This window comes from Salmo salar, chromosome ssa02, assembly GCF_905237065.1.
Source record: "Salmo salar chromosome ssa02, Ssal_v3.1, whole genome shotgun sequence".
NCBI lineage: Eukaryota > Metazoa > Chordata > Actinopteri > Salmoniformes > Salmonidae > Salmo > Salmo salar.
In genome coordinates this window covers 14049232-14061790 of record NC_059443.1, presented here as the reverse complement: position 1 = coordinate 14061790, position 12559 = coordinate 14049232, and the positions used below count along the sequence as shown (strand labels likewise).

The window sequence follows — 12559 nt, the reverse complement described above, 5'->3', positions numbered from 1 at the left end:
TGCTGTTTGTGGAGATTTCCAATACTGTCTAAGACTGCTGTTTGTGGAGATTTCCAACACTGTCTAAGAGTGCTGTTTGTGGAGATTTCCAATACTGTCTAAGACTGCTGTTGGTGGAGATTTCCAACACTGTCTAAGAGTGCTGTTGGTGGAGATTTCCAACACTGTCTAAGAGTGCTGTTTGTGGAGATTTCCAACACTGTCTAAGACTGCTGTTGGTGGAGATTTCCAACACTGTCTAAGAGTGCTGTTTGTGGAGATTTTCAACACTGTCTAAGACTGCTGTTTGTGGAGATTTCCAACACTGTCTAAGACTGCTGTTGGTGGAGATTTCCAACACTGTCTAAGACTGCTGTTTGTGGAGATTTTCAACACTGTTGTTTGTGGAGATTCCCAATACTGTCTAAGACTGCTGTTGGTGGAGATTTCCAACACTGTCTAAGACTGCTGTTTGTGGAGATTTCCAACACTGTCTAAGATTGCTGTTGGTGGAGATTTCCAACACTGTCTAAGACTGCTGTTGGTGGAGATTTCCAACACTGTCTAAGATTGCTGTTGGTGGAGATTTCCAACACTGTCTAAGACTGCTGTTGGTGGAGATTTCCAACACTGTCTAAGACTGCTGTTTGTGGAGATTTCCAACGGTGTCTAAGAGTGCTGTTGGTGGAGATTTCCAATACTGTCTAAGACTGCTGTTGGTGGAGATTTCCAACACTGTCTAAGAGTGCTGTTGGTGGAGATTTCCAATACTGTCTAAGACTGCTGTTGGTGGAGATTTCCAACACTGTCTAAGACTGCTGTTGGTGGAGATTTCCAACACTGTCTAAGAGTGCTGTTGGTGGAGATTTCCAACACTGTCTAAGAGTGCTGTTTGTGGAGATTTCCAACACTGTCTAAGAGTGCTGTTGGTGGAGATTTCCAACACTGTCTAAGAGTGCTGTTGGTGGAGATTTCCAACACTGTCTAAGAGTGCTGTTGGTGGAGATTTCCAACACTGTCTAAGACTGCTGTTGGTGGAGATTTCCAACACTGTCTAAGACTGCTGTTGGTGGAGATTTCCAACGCTGTCTAAGACTGCTGTTTGTGGAGATTTCCAACACTGTCTAAGACTGCTGTTGGTGGAGATTTCCAACACTGTCTAAGACTGCTGTTGGTGGAGATTTCCAACACTGTCTAAGACTGCTGTTGGTGGAGATTTCCAACACTGCTGAAGTCAGCTGGTTGCGGAGATGTTGGTGGAACATTGTGATAAATGGGTCGTTCAAAGTCACCCTCCATATACTGTGCTTCATTAGATATCATGCCACCACCTTTCACATGTTCTCATGCATACGTACAGTATGATACGATAAATGGTTTGCAGTTTAGTGACCTTGTCCTTGGTGGGAGAGATTGACGTAGAGCAGGGTTTCTTAAACTATGGGTCTGGGCCCAAAGTAGGAGTATGAGAGTATGGATTGAGTATATAAAAATGTGTCTATGTGACTCAGTGCTTTCGTTTTTTGCTTTTTGTTTTATGCAATTGTTCTGTCTCCCTCATAATATCACATTGCAGTGGAGGGCATTCAGAATTCAGAGAAAGTCCTCCATTCAATCTCATAGGACAGGGGTTATCGCCATGCGGCATGAACATCACATCAATCATGGAGCCGTTCCTGCAGGGAATAACTCAGCACGTAGCGTGTCCAGATTCTCTTATTGTCTCTGTTAGTTGGATCACATTGGTATAATCCTGGAACAGTGGGGAGGGAAGCCACATTACGGTACACACACACGCATGCACACACACACATACACACACACACTTTCCTCCTGGGGAATAAACCATTGGTAGCATTCCTATGCTCCTCCTAGCCACATCACTAGCTGATAAGTAACAAGGTGATGACAGTCTGAAAAACAAGATGAGAAATCACTACAAAGATTTACAGGTATATGTTGAAAATGTTGTCTGTCTCACTGTTAACATGAAGAATAATCCCAAACAGATGTACATGTCCTGATAGATCCCAGAAGTTCAAATTACAATATGGACTGGGACAGGGGAGAGGGGAGAGGGGCGAGGGGCGAGGGGTTAGGGGCGAGGGGAGAGGGGAGAGGGGAAAGAGGCGAGGGGAGGAGAGAGAGGTGAGAGGGGAGAGAAGCGAGAGGTGAGAGGGGAGAGAGGCGAGGTGAGAGGGGAGAGAGGTGAGAGGCGAGAGGGGAGAGAAGTGAGGGGAGAGGCGAGAGAGTCGAGAGGAGAGGGAGGAGGTGAGAGGTGAGTGGGGAGAGGTGAGAGAGGCGAAGGGAGAGGGAGAGGTGAGAGGGGAGAAGGGAGAGGGGGGAGGAGAGGGGAGAGGTGAGAGAGGCGAAGGGAGAGGGAGAGGTGAGAGGTGAGAGGTGAGAGGGGAGAGGGGAGAGGGGCAAGGGGAGAGGGGAGAGGGGAGAGGGGAGAGAGGGGAGTGAGGGAAATAAAGAGAAAGAAAGAAACATGGCACCAATGGAATGGAGGGAAGGAGAAAAAGAGAGTGAAAAGAGAGTGAGAGTGAGTTAGAGGATTGATGATGGATGGATGGATGAATAGGGAGGGAGGGAGGGAGGGAGGGAGGGAGGGAGGGAGGGAGGGAGGGGGGACATGCAGTCAGATGAGATAACCAATCTGGCTTCAAAGAGGTTGGGAGGTTTCCTAAATCTGACAGAGGTATGGGGTCTGGAGACTGAGAGGAGTGGAGAAGCTATGTGTGTGTGTGTGTGTGCGCGCATTTGCGTGTGCATGTGTATATACAGTTTATATAATGATGTGTGTATAATGATGTGAGTGTGTGTGTAATGATCTGTATGTGTATATACAGTATATATAACGATGTGTGTGTAATGATCTGTATGTGTATATACAGAATATATAATGATCTGTATGTGTATATACAGTGTATATAATGATCTCTATGTGTATATACAGTATATATAATGATCTGTATGTGTATATACAGTATATATAATGATCTGTATGTGTATATACAGTATATATAACGATGTGTGTGTTATGATCTGTATGTGTATATACAGTATATATAATGATCTGTATGTGTATATACAGTGTATATAATGATCTCTATGTGTATATACAGTATATATAATGATCTGTATGTGTATATACAGTATATATAATGATGTGTGTGTAATTATCTGTATGTGTATATACAGTATATATGATGATCTGTATGTGTATATACAGTATATATAATGATCTGTATTTGTATATACAGTAAATATAATGATCCGTATGTGTATATACAGTATATATAATGATGTGTGTGTAATTATCTGTATGTGTATATACAGTATACATGATGATCTGTATGTGTATATACAGTATATATAATGATCTGTATGTGTATATACAGTATATATAATGATGTGTGTGTAATTATCTGTATGTGTATATACAGTATATATAATGATCTGTATGTGTATATACAGTATATATAATGATCTGTATGTGTATATACAGTATATATAATGATGTGTGTGTAATTATCTGTATGTGTATATACAGTATATATGATGATCTGTATGTGTATATACAGTATATATAATGATCTGTATGTGTATATACAGTATATATAATGCTCTGTATGTGTATATACAGTATATATAATGATCTGTATGTGTATATACAGTATATATAATGATCTGTATGTGTATATACAGTATATATAATGATCTGTATGTGTATATACAGTATATATAATGATGTGTGTGTAATGATCTGTGTGTGAATATACAGTAAATATAATGATCTGTATGTGTATACAGATATAAAACAATAATATGGTAATCAATAGTAACTTGCGAGCTGGTAACTATAAGTCCATGAAATAGGTTATACAAGAACTGGTGAACAGGAGTCCACTATTGGCATGGAAACCCCTCTAGTAGGCCTTGTATAGCAATAGGCCAGGCCAGACCTGCTCCATGTAAAGAACACCTGCATCCCCCCTCTGTATCCATGTACAGTAAAGGTCTGAGACCTGACAATCTCTGATCCACTGGCCACACCACCACAAATCCACCTCGAAGCAGGCAGGCAGGCAGGCAGGCAGGCAGGCAAGCAGGCAGGCAGGCAGGCAGGCAGGCAGGCAGGCAGGCAGGCAGGCAGGCAGGCAGGCAGGCAGGCAGTCAGTCAGTCAGTCCCTAATATGCAACCAGGGCTTATTTTTTCTGATTTGATTTCTAATTCAATTTCATTTGTTGAGCCTTTAAAACGTTCTATCCGCATCAGTACCGTCCGTATATTGCTCTTTTCCAAGTGAAAGACCTCGCATTGCAGGGAAATGAGTGGCGGGATATTGCTAAATGGATGTGTGGTGGCGGGCGAGGCTAAGGAGAGTGTGAGAGGCGAGAGGCATGGTGCTGCCAACCACATCTGTCCACAGCCCAGAAGGAAATATTACCAAGCTGTTTGTCCTCACCTCCGTAATTCTTCCCTAAAGGTACAGAAACACTTATTGAGCTAGCGGGTACACACAACTCAAGTATGCAAGGACAGCAACGTCAGCTGGTCGTCATTTAATTAGTGTGCTTGCCTGTGTCCTGCTATTGGCTGATACTTATTTACACATTGGAGAAGGACTCCAAAGGCCTGCTGGTAGGTGCTGGTAATGAATTAGATATGTGTGTATGATACAATAATTACTCGGTACTGATAGCACATCAGCTGCGACTTTGTAATTAGCATAGAAAGCACACAATAAACCATCTAGAAAAGACCAGCATTGTTAGTAATGACTGTGTTTACAAACACTCAATACACACGTTTTGGATGGGGAACATTTACAGTGACTGTTGACAGCTAAATTAACCGAAGGAGCAATTCTTATTTTCCCAGAATGCTGCACACACTAAGTGAATGGGTGGGGGGAACTAAATAAATAAAGGGGGAAACTATTTCTGCCTTGCTGGCTGCCTGTCACTCTTGTTTCTGAAACAGGCAGAAGAACACATCGCTCCTCATTCAGAGTTAATCATTTTAACGTTAGAATTAAACGATAAGGAGGGGATTCTTAATAAAGGGGAAGAAGACAAGGCCATTTGTCTTGGGCTGATATGAAACAGCAGCTCTCTCTGTTGTAGCCTTGAAGTCTGCTCTTTTTAAAGTCTAGTTTTTTCTTGTTCAAAGCCATCTACTGTATGTGATTACACAGTGGAGTAGATTTGATTTCATTTGATTTTATTGGGATCTCTTTTAGTCCCCATTTGGACTAATCTTCCAAGAGTCCTTAAATATTAAAATACAATTTATATACGAACACATTTTCACATATAACACACTATTACAAACATACATAATATACTAACAGTAAATAGTAATAAACCAATAAATAATCAATCTAAAAAATATGGATTCTTCATCTACTGTAATCCCACAACGTTTCTGTGTATTATATTTAAATTGCTTTAAAATAATGTTTACATTTATATATTGAAAGGTTTCTGGTTTGCTCAGCTAATTTATTCCATTTCTTTATTGCTCTAAATTGAAATGTTCTTTTGCCTATTTCTCTTTTCTGTCTGGATAACGCATAGATGGTGGACAATCTATTCCTAGTATTTACGGAATGTCTGTCTCTTACCAACTGATTATCATTGTGAATTGTACTTGGCCGTTTTAAATTATGTATATTATGAAATAAAATAAGCATGTTTTTTTCAATTATCTTGTCGATTGATGACCAACCAAGAACATTGCGTATGACTGCAACAGAAAAACCATATCTCCACCGTAAAACAATCCTTGCTGCTTTGTTCTGTGCAATCTGCAGCCTCCTAACTTCACTTGATGATGCATTTCCCCAGACCACAGAACAGTAGTTCACCTGACTCTCAATTAATACTTGTGTTATTTGCTTAAGTAAATATTTAGCTATCATTCTGATTATACATGCTGTTTTAATATTTGTTTTACATAGATTAGTTATTTGAGATGACCATGATAAGCAGTTGTCTAGCTGCACTCCTAATAGTTTGGTTTCTGCCACTTCTTCAATTTGAGTAGAGGTCAGATTGATGGGCTTGTTGACCAGAATAAGTCAATAAGGTCACGTTGCACACTGTATGTGTTTATGACTCATGTACACTCTTAGAAAAAAAGGTGCTATCTAGAGCCAAAAAGGGTTCTTCGGCTGTTTCCACAGTAGAACCCTTTGAAGAACCCCTTTTGGTTCCAGCTAGAACCCCTTTGGTTCCAAGTAGAACCCATTTGGTTCCAGGTAGAACCATTTTTGGTTCCATGTAGAACCCTTTCCACAGAGGGTTCTACATTGAACCCAAATGAGTTCTACCTGGAACCAAGAAGGGTTCTAGCTGGAATCAAAAATGGTTACCTACTCTACTGTGCTCAACAAAACATAAATTTAAAAATACTTTCTTGCTATGTGCATAGCTACCTACTTGAGTGCCAAGAAGGGTAGCAAAAACCAGAAGTCATGAGTGACTGGCTTCAGCAAGTGCAGGAGGAATTCTGGCTGGACATAATAAATTCATTCAGAACCCCACACACACACACGAGTCATCATTGCATGTGATAGACAGTAGCTTGACTGACACTGGTCTCACGTGACGAGGAAAGGAAAGCTACCAGTCATCTCTCAGTGTGGATGTGTCTGATGGACAGTCCAGGTTACAGAATCAATCCCCCAGTGCACACATGTCAAACTCATTCCACGGAGGGATGAGTTTCTGCAGGTTTTCGCTCCTCCCTTGTACTTGATTGATGAATTCAGGTCAGTAATTAGTAAGGAACTTCCCTCACCTGGTTGTGTAGGTGTTAATTGGAAAGAAAAAAGAAAAACCCACAGACACTAGGCCCTTCATGGAATGAGTTTGACACCCCTGCCCCAGGGGAACAAACATCAGACATTCAGAAACTCCTTTTACTCAAAGCAGGTGTGATCCATGAGCAGAGTGATAACATTGATCATCATAGCAGATGACGATTTGATATGTATTTTTACTGCAGAGGGGCTGGTGGCACCTGATGTCTTCAGTAAGGGAAAGGGTGTGGCTTCCAACACCAACCCACAATCTGCTGTCATATGATCTGAGAAAAATGTGAGAAATGAATGTGTATACTGTATGTGAATGCACTGCTTTAAATGCATCCTTGACACATATATCTCTACATATCCCAAATATAGCTTGAATACAGCTAACTGACAATCAGTTGTTGGAGGGCGCATTAGACTGCTGTATTGCGAAGTCGTAATGAGTCACAATAGAAATACCACAGTATCTGGTAAGCTGGAGCCATATGCTACAATGGGCAGAACAAAGCCAATTCAGGCAGTGACTCAGAAGATCAAACTGCTTAAGAATACGTTCTGCACTCACACACACACACACACACACACACACACACACACACACACACACACACACACACACACACACACACACACAGACACACACACACACACACACACACACACACACACACACACACACACACACACACACACACACACACACACACACACACACACACTCACACACACACACACACACACACACAGGAAGGGAGGAACTGTATTAAGCAGATGCTCTATGATTGGTCTATTAACTATACAGCTTTGTTATCCTAAATACAGCCCCTTGGCTAGCACTCTTTATACATCTGGCTATAAAAGAGTTATCCTAAATACAGCCCCTTGGCTAGCACTCTTTATACATCTGGCTATAAAAGAGTTATCCTAAATACAGTCCCTTGGCTAGCACTCTGTATACATCTGGCTATAAAAGAGTTATCCTAAATACAGCCCCTTGGCTAGCACTCTTTATACATCTGGCTATAAAAGAGTTATCCTAAATACAGCCCCTTGGCTAGCACTCTGTATACATCTGGCTATAAAAGAGTTATCCTAAATACAGCCCCTTGGCTAGCACTCTTTATACATCTGGCTATAAAAGAGTTATCCTAAATACAGCCCCTTGGCTAGCACTCTTTATACATCTGGCTATAAAAGAGTTATCCTAAATACAGCCCCTTGGCTAGCACTCTGTATACATCTGGCTATAAAAGAGTTATCCTAAATACAGCCCCTTGGCTAGCACTCTTTATACATCTGGCTATAAAAGAGTTATCCTAAATACAGTCCCTTGGCTAGCACTCTGTATACATCTGGCTATAAAAGAGTTATCCTAAATACAGCCCCTTGGCTAGCACTCTTTATACATCTGGCTATAAAAGAGTTATCCTAAATACAGCCCCTTGGCTAGCACTCTTTATACATCTGGCTATAAAAGAGTTATCCTAAATACAGCCCCTTGGCTAGCACTCTTTATATATCTGGCTATAAAAGAGTTATCCTAAATACAGCCCCTTGGCTAGCACTCTTTATACATCTGGCTATAAAAGAGTTATCCTAAATACAGCCCCTTGGCTAGCACTCTTTATACATCTGGCTATAAAAGAGTTATCCTAAATACAGCCCCTTGGCTAGCACTCTTTATACATCTGGCTATAAAAGAGTTATCCTAAATACAGTCCCTTGGCTAGCACTCTGTATACATCTGGCTATAAAAGAGTTATCCTAAATACAGCCCCTTGGCTAGCACTCTTTATACATCTGGCTATAAAAGAGTTATCCTAAATACAGCCCCTTGGCTAGCACTCTTTATATATCTGGCTATAAAAGAGTTATGCTATTGTATTGATTCTCCCAAAAAGATTCAGGGATTTCATTTCAGATGTTTAGTGGATTTCATCTGGACTACAAAAACCATTTGGAGAACTCTCCCTCCCTCCCTGGTAGTAGCTAACTTGCTAATGTGTGCTGTGAGTGAGGTGAGCTGTCTGCCCTGTGAATGGCGGTGGTTTTGAGTGGCAGTGCTGTGCTAGTGTGTGGTGGGTCAGGGGGTTAGTGGGCACCGCTGGGCTGTGGTAACAAGTTGAAAGCCTTGCCCTGAGCCTGGAGCGTGGGTGTAATGACCCGTGGCATGACGTCTCTTGCCTCTGGGTGCCATAACTAATTGGTGCTGCATTCTCTGAAAAGGGTATGTCTCCCTCTCTCCCTTTCTTTACTCCCTATCTCCCTCCATTTCTTTCTTTCTTTATTCACTCTCTCTCACTCCCTCTCTTTACTCTCTGGGTGGAGTCCCTTTCCCTCCATTTCTTTGAAACCTAAAAGATGTGATGAGGTGTTGAGTGGGAAGGAGGGCATGTGTGTGTATGTGTGTGCGCAAACGCCTGTGTGTGTGTACGTGTGTGCGTGTGTGTGTGCGTGTGTGTGTGTGTGTGTGTGTGTGTGTGTGTGTGTGTGTGTGTGTGTGTGTGTGTGTGTGTGTGTGTGTGTGTGTGTGTGTGTGTGTGTGTGTGTGTGTGTGTGTGGCAGAGAGACAGAGAATGAAAGTGAGGACTTTTTCCAATTCAAATCTGCTATCTGCAACGATTAGATTCTGGCCCATGATTAAAGATGGGCTACTGTCACGCTCTCCTTAATGACTGAGACCCTATGAATGCAGCACACTGCATGAAATGCCAAAGGAGCCTCAGAGCCTACTGTCTGGCACCTTGCAGGGGCTTGATACTTGCCCATGAGCCAAGCATACCTGCTGTGGCATCTGTGTGCTCAAAGAGACACGGACTCTGGGCCCGTCTCGCTGGACTGTGCCAGCAGGCATCATGCTTCAACGTTGGTTAGGCAAGACCCAGTTTCATCATGTATGTCCTTTGTAGTGAGAACATTGTGTGCTTGCAGTGCCCATTTAGGCTTAGGCTTATCGATAAATGTGTATTTGTAGACATAGTAGATGAACTCCTAGTGCTGTTTTGATTTGGGTGGCCAGTATTTGAGCAGTGAGCCAGGAGTTTGTTATGTCAAGGTCAGGAGGTAAACATGACTGGCACACCACACACCAACACACACACACACACACACACACAGACACACACACACACACACACACACACACACACACACACACACACACACACACACACACACACATACTCTCCTCCCTCCTCTATCCCTCCTGGGAAATCTATTCTCACTGCTACATGTATGTACAGACCCGTTTTTGGAATAGCAGTCCATCAAAGCCTATTGGATTAATAGACATACGCTGATGTTGTAACTCTACAGTATATGTTCCAGACAGTGAATGAATATAGTCATTATAGTGGATTCAATTAAACTCAGTCCAGAGAGCCAGCTCTCTTCATGTTGAGTCTCAAGTACATCCAGATAATGCCTTGGCTTCTGCAATGTAGTTCAATGTAATGCAGTTACATTTTATAAGTCTGTCATGTCTACGTTTATGTTTTTAAATGTATGTAAATTGTGAAGTATTTTTGTCCGTAATGTCTTTTTCATTATATGTCAGACCCCAGGAAGACTAGCTGTCACCATTGGTGTCAGCTAATGGGGATCCTAATAAAATCTCAAATGTGTTTGATTAGCACAGAGCCAGCTGCTCAGAGCAAACATTCTCTCCCCCATACATGGGGATATGATGAGGGAGACAGAGAGAAGAGAGAGAAGAGAGAGGGGAAGAGAGAGGGGAAGAGAAGAGATGTGAGGTGCTCTCAGGCATCGGTATACCCAGGCTAATGCTGCCACCAAGAGGATGAACTGCTGTTTTAATTGAGCACCAACGGTAGAGGAACCACCCCTACACTCCTAGTCATCGGTCTCGACCCCCAACACACTTATCTAGAAGGATTGGAGAGGTGTAAGCAATATGAAAGATTTGACCCATTTCTAATAGAGGGCAAGGTGGGCACTGGGCAGTTGACATGTGAAGAGCAGCGCAGGACAACAGCAGGAGGCATACTCACAGTTTCTCCCCATCCCTTGCTCTAGTGTCTTGTACGAGGTAAACAGTGCCAAAACTCCCTCTGCCCAATCTCTGTAGGATGCTGTATCTTTTGGCAATCAGGTTGCTGGGGACAGGAGTTATAGGAGTGGAGAGGGAGTGGACATGGCAGGATGAATGGGCTTCCAGCTCCTCAAACTTGGGCATCTTGTTGCGGGATTCTTGCAGGAGAATTAACTGCAAAATTCAGCAAAACACAAACATGTTGCTTTTCCTTATTTTATTCACGTTTGCCCAATTCAGATGAAAATAAATACATATTTTACAGGGGAGACAGAGTCCGATAGCAGCTCATCGCACTTGTTACAGTGTAGGATTACTGAAAGCAGAGTCCTGGCTAGGTTATTCCATTTCACTATTGCCACTTTGTCAAACAAACTCACCTGTTTGCAGATAGGTGTTGGCTATTTCCACCAGTTTAAAACATCCATAGCCTACTGTATTAACTTCCGTGTTTACTCTTGTTCCTATGGTAATAGGAAACCTCTTGTCTCCCTTTCATTACACCCTTTTATTTCACCAGGTGTCAGTGAAGAGCCTTCTGATGTGAAGGCCTGTTTGGGATAGGGAGTTTTAGTCTCAATTCTCATCGCAATGCATTTGACCAGAAGACTACACATATACTATATTCTCTTCTAACGTGGAACCGAGTTGTATGAGACATCTGTAGGCTGGCTACCTAACCTAAGTCATATTCTTCAAGAATATAGTCAATTACTTTTTCCACATTTTGTTATGTTACAGCCTTATTCTAACATGTATTAAATTGTTTTTCCCCCCTCAATCTGCACACAATACTCCATCATAACAAAGCAAAAACAGGCTTAGAATTGTTAGCAAATTTATTACAAATAAAAAACGTAAATATCACATTTACATAAGTATTCAGACCCTTTTCTCAGCACTTTGTTGAAGCACCTTTGGCAGCAATTACAGCCTCGAGTCTTCTTGAGTATGACGCTACAAGCTTGGCACACCTGTATTTGGGGAGTTTCTCCCATTCTTCTCTGCAAATCCTCTCAAGCTCTGCCAGGTTGGATGGGGAGCGTCGCTGCACAACTATTTTCAGGTCTCTCCAGAGATGTGCGATCGGGTTCAAGTCCGGGTTCTGGCTGGGCCACTCAAGGACATTCAGAGACTTGTCCTGAAGCTCTCCTGTGTTGTCTTGGCTGTGTGCTTAGGGTCGTTGTCCTGTTGGAAGGTGAACCTTTCATTTAACCCATTTTAGAATGTGGAAAAGGTCAAGGGGTCTGACTACTTTCCGAATGCACTGTAGATAGAACTACTATTATTGAAATGAGCCTTGCATTGCAGTCTGGTCTCATAGACTAGACATAACATTGTAAAAGTAAATCTGGGACGCTCAGATTAGTATGATATATTATGTTTGGTATGGTTACATAAGACATATGGTTATTTAAAGTAGGATGGTTGGTAGGGCTGGATGGATGGGTGGGTGTATAACGTGAACGTCTAGCAACCCAAAGGTTGCGAGTTTGAATCTCATCACGGAGAACTTTAGCATTTTAGCTAATTAGCTAATTTTAAACTACTAGCAACTACACTGTATATATATATATATATATATATATATATATATATATATATATATATATATATATATATATATGAACGTATGTGGACACCCCTTCAAATGAATGGATTTGGCTATTTATGCCACATCCGTTGCTGACAGGTGTATCAAATC

At 41.9% G+C, this 12559-nt stretch overlaps 1 protein-coding gene across 2 annotated transcripts in view; it reads right to left on the bottom strand.

Moving 5' to 3' along the window:
* The window catches only part of nek11 (NIMA-related kinase 11), a 98031-nt gene extending 86696 nt beyond the window's left edge, over positions 1 to 11335 (bottom strand). For both annotated transcript variants that reach the window (XM_045698340.1, XM_045698334.1), the window contains exons 1-2: positions 11235 to 11335; positions 10814 to 11028 (exon numbers count right to left, since the gene is read on the bottom strand). In XM_045698340.1, the coding sequence (XP_045554296.1) occupies positions 10814 to 10998 (185 nt within the window). In that variant the 5' untranslated portion in view covers positions 10999 to 11028; positions 11235 to 11335. The remainder of the gene's footprint in view (positions 1 to 10813; positions 11029 to 11234) is intronic.
* Positions 11336 to 12559: the final 1224 nt, after the last annotated feature.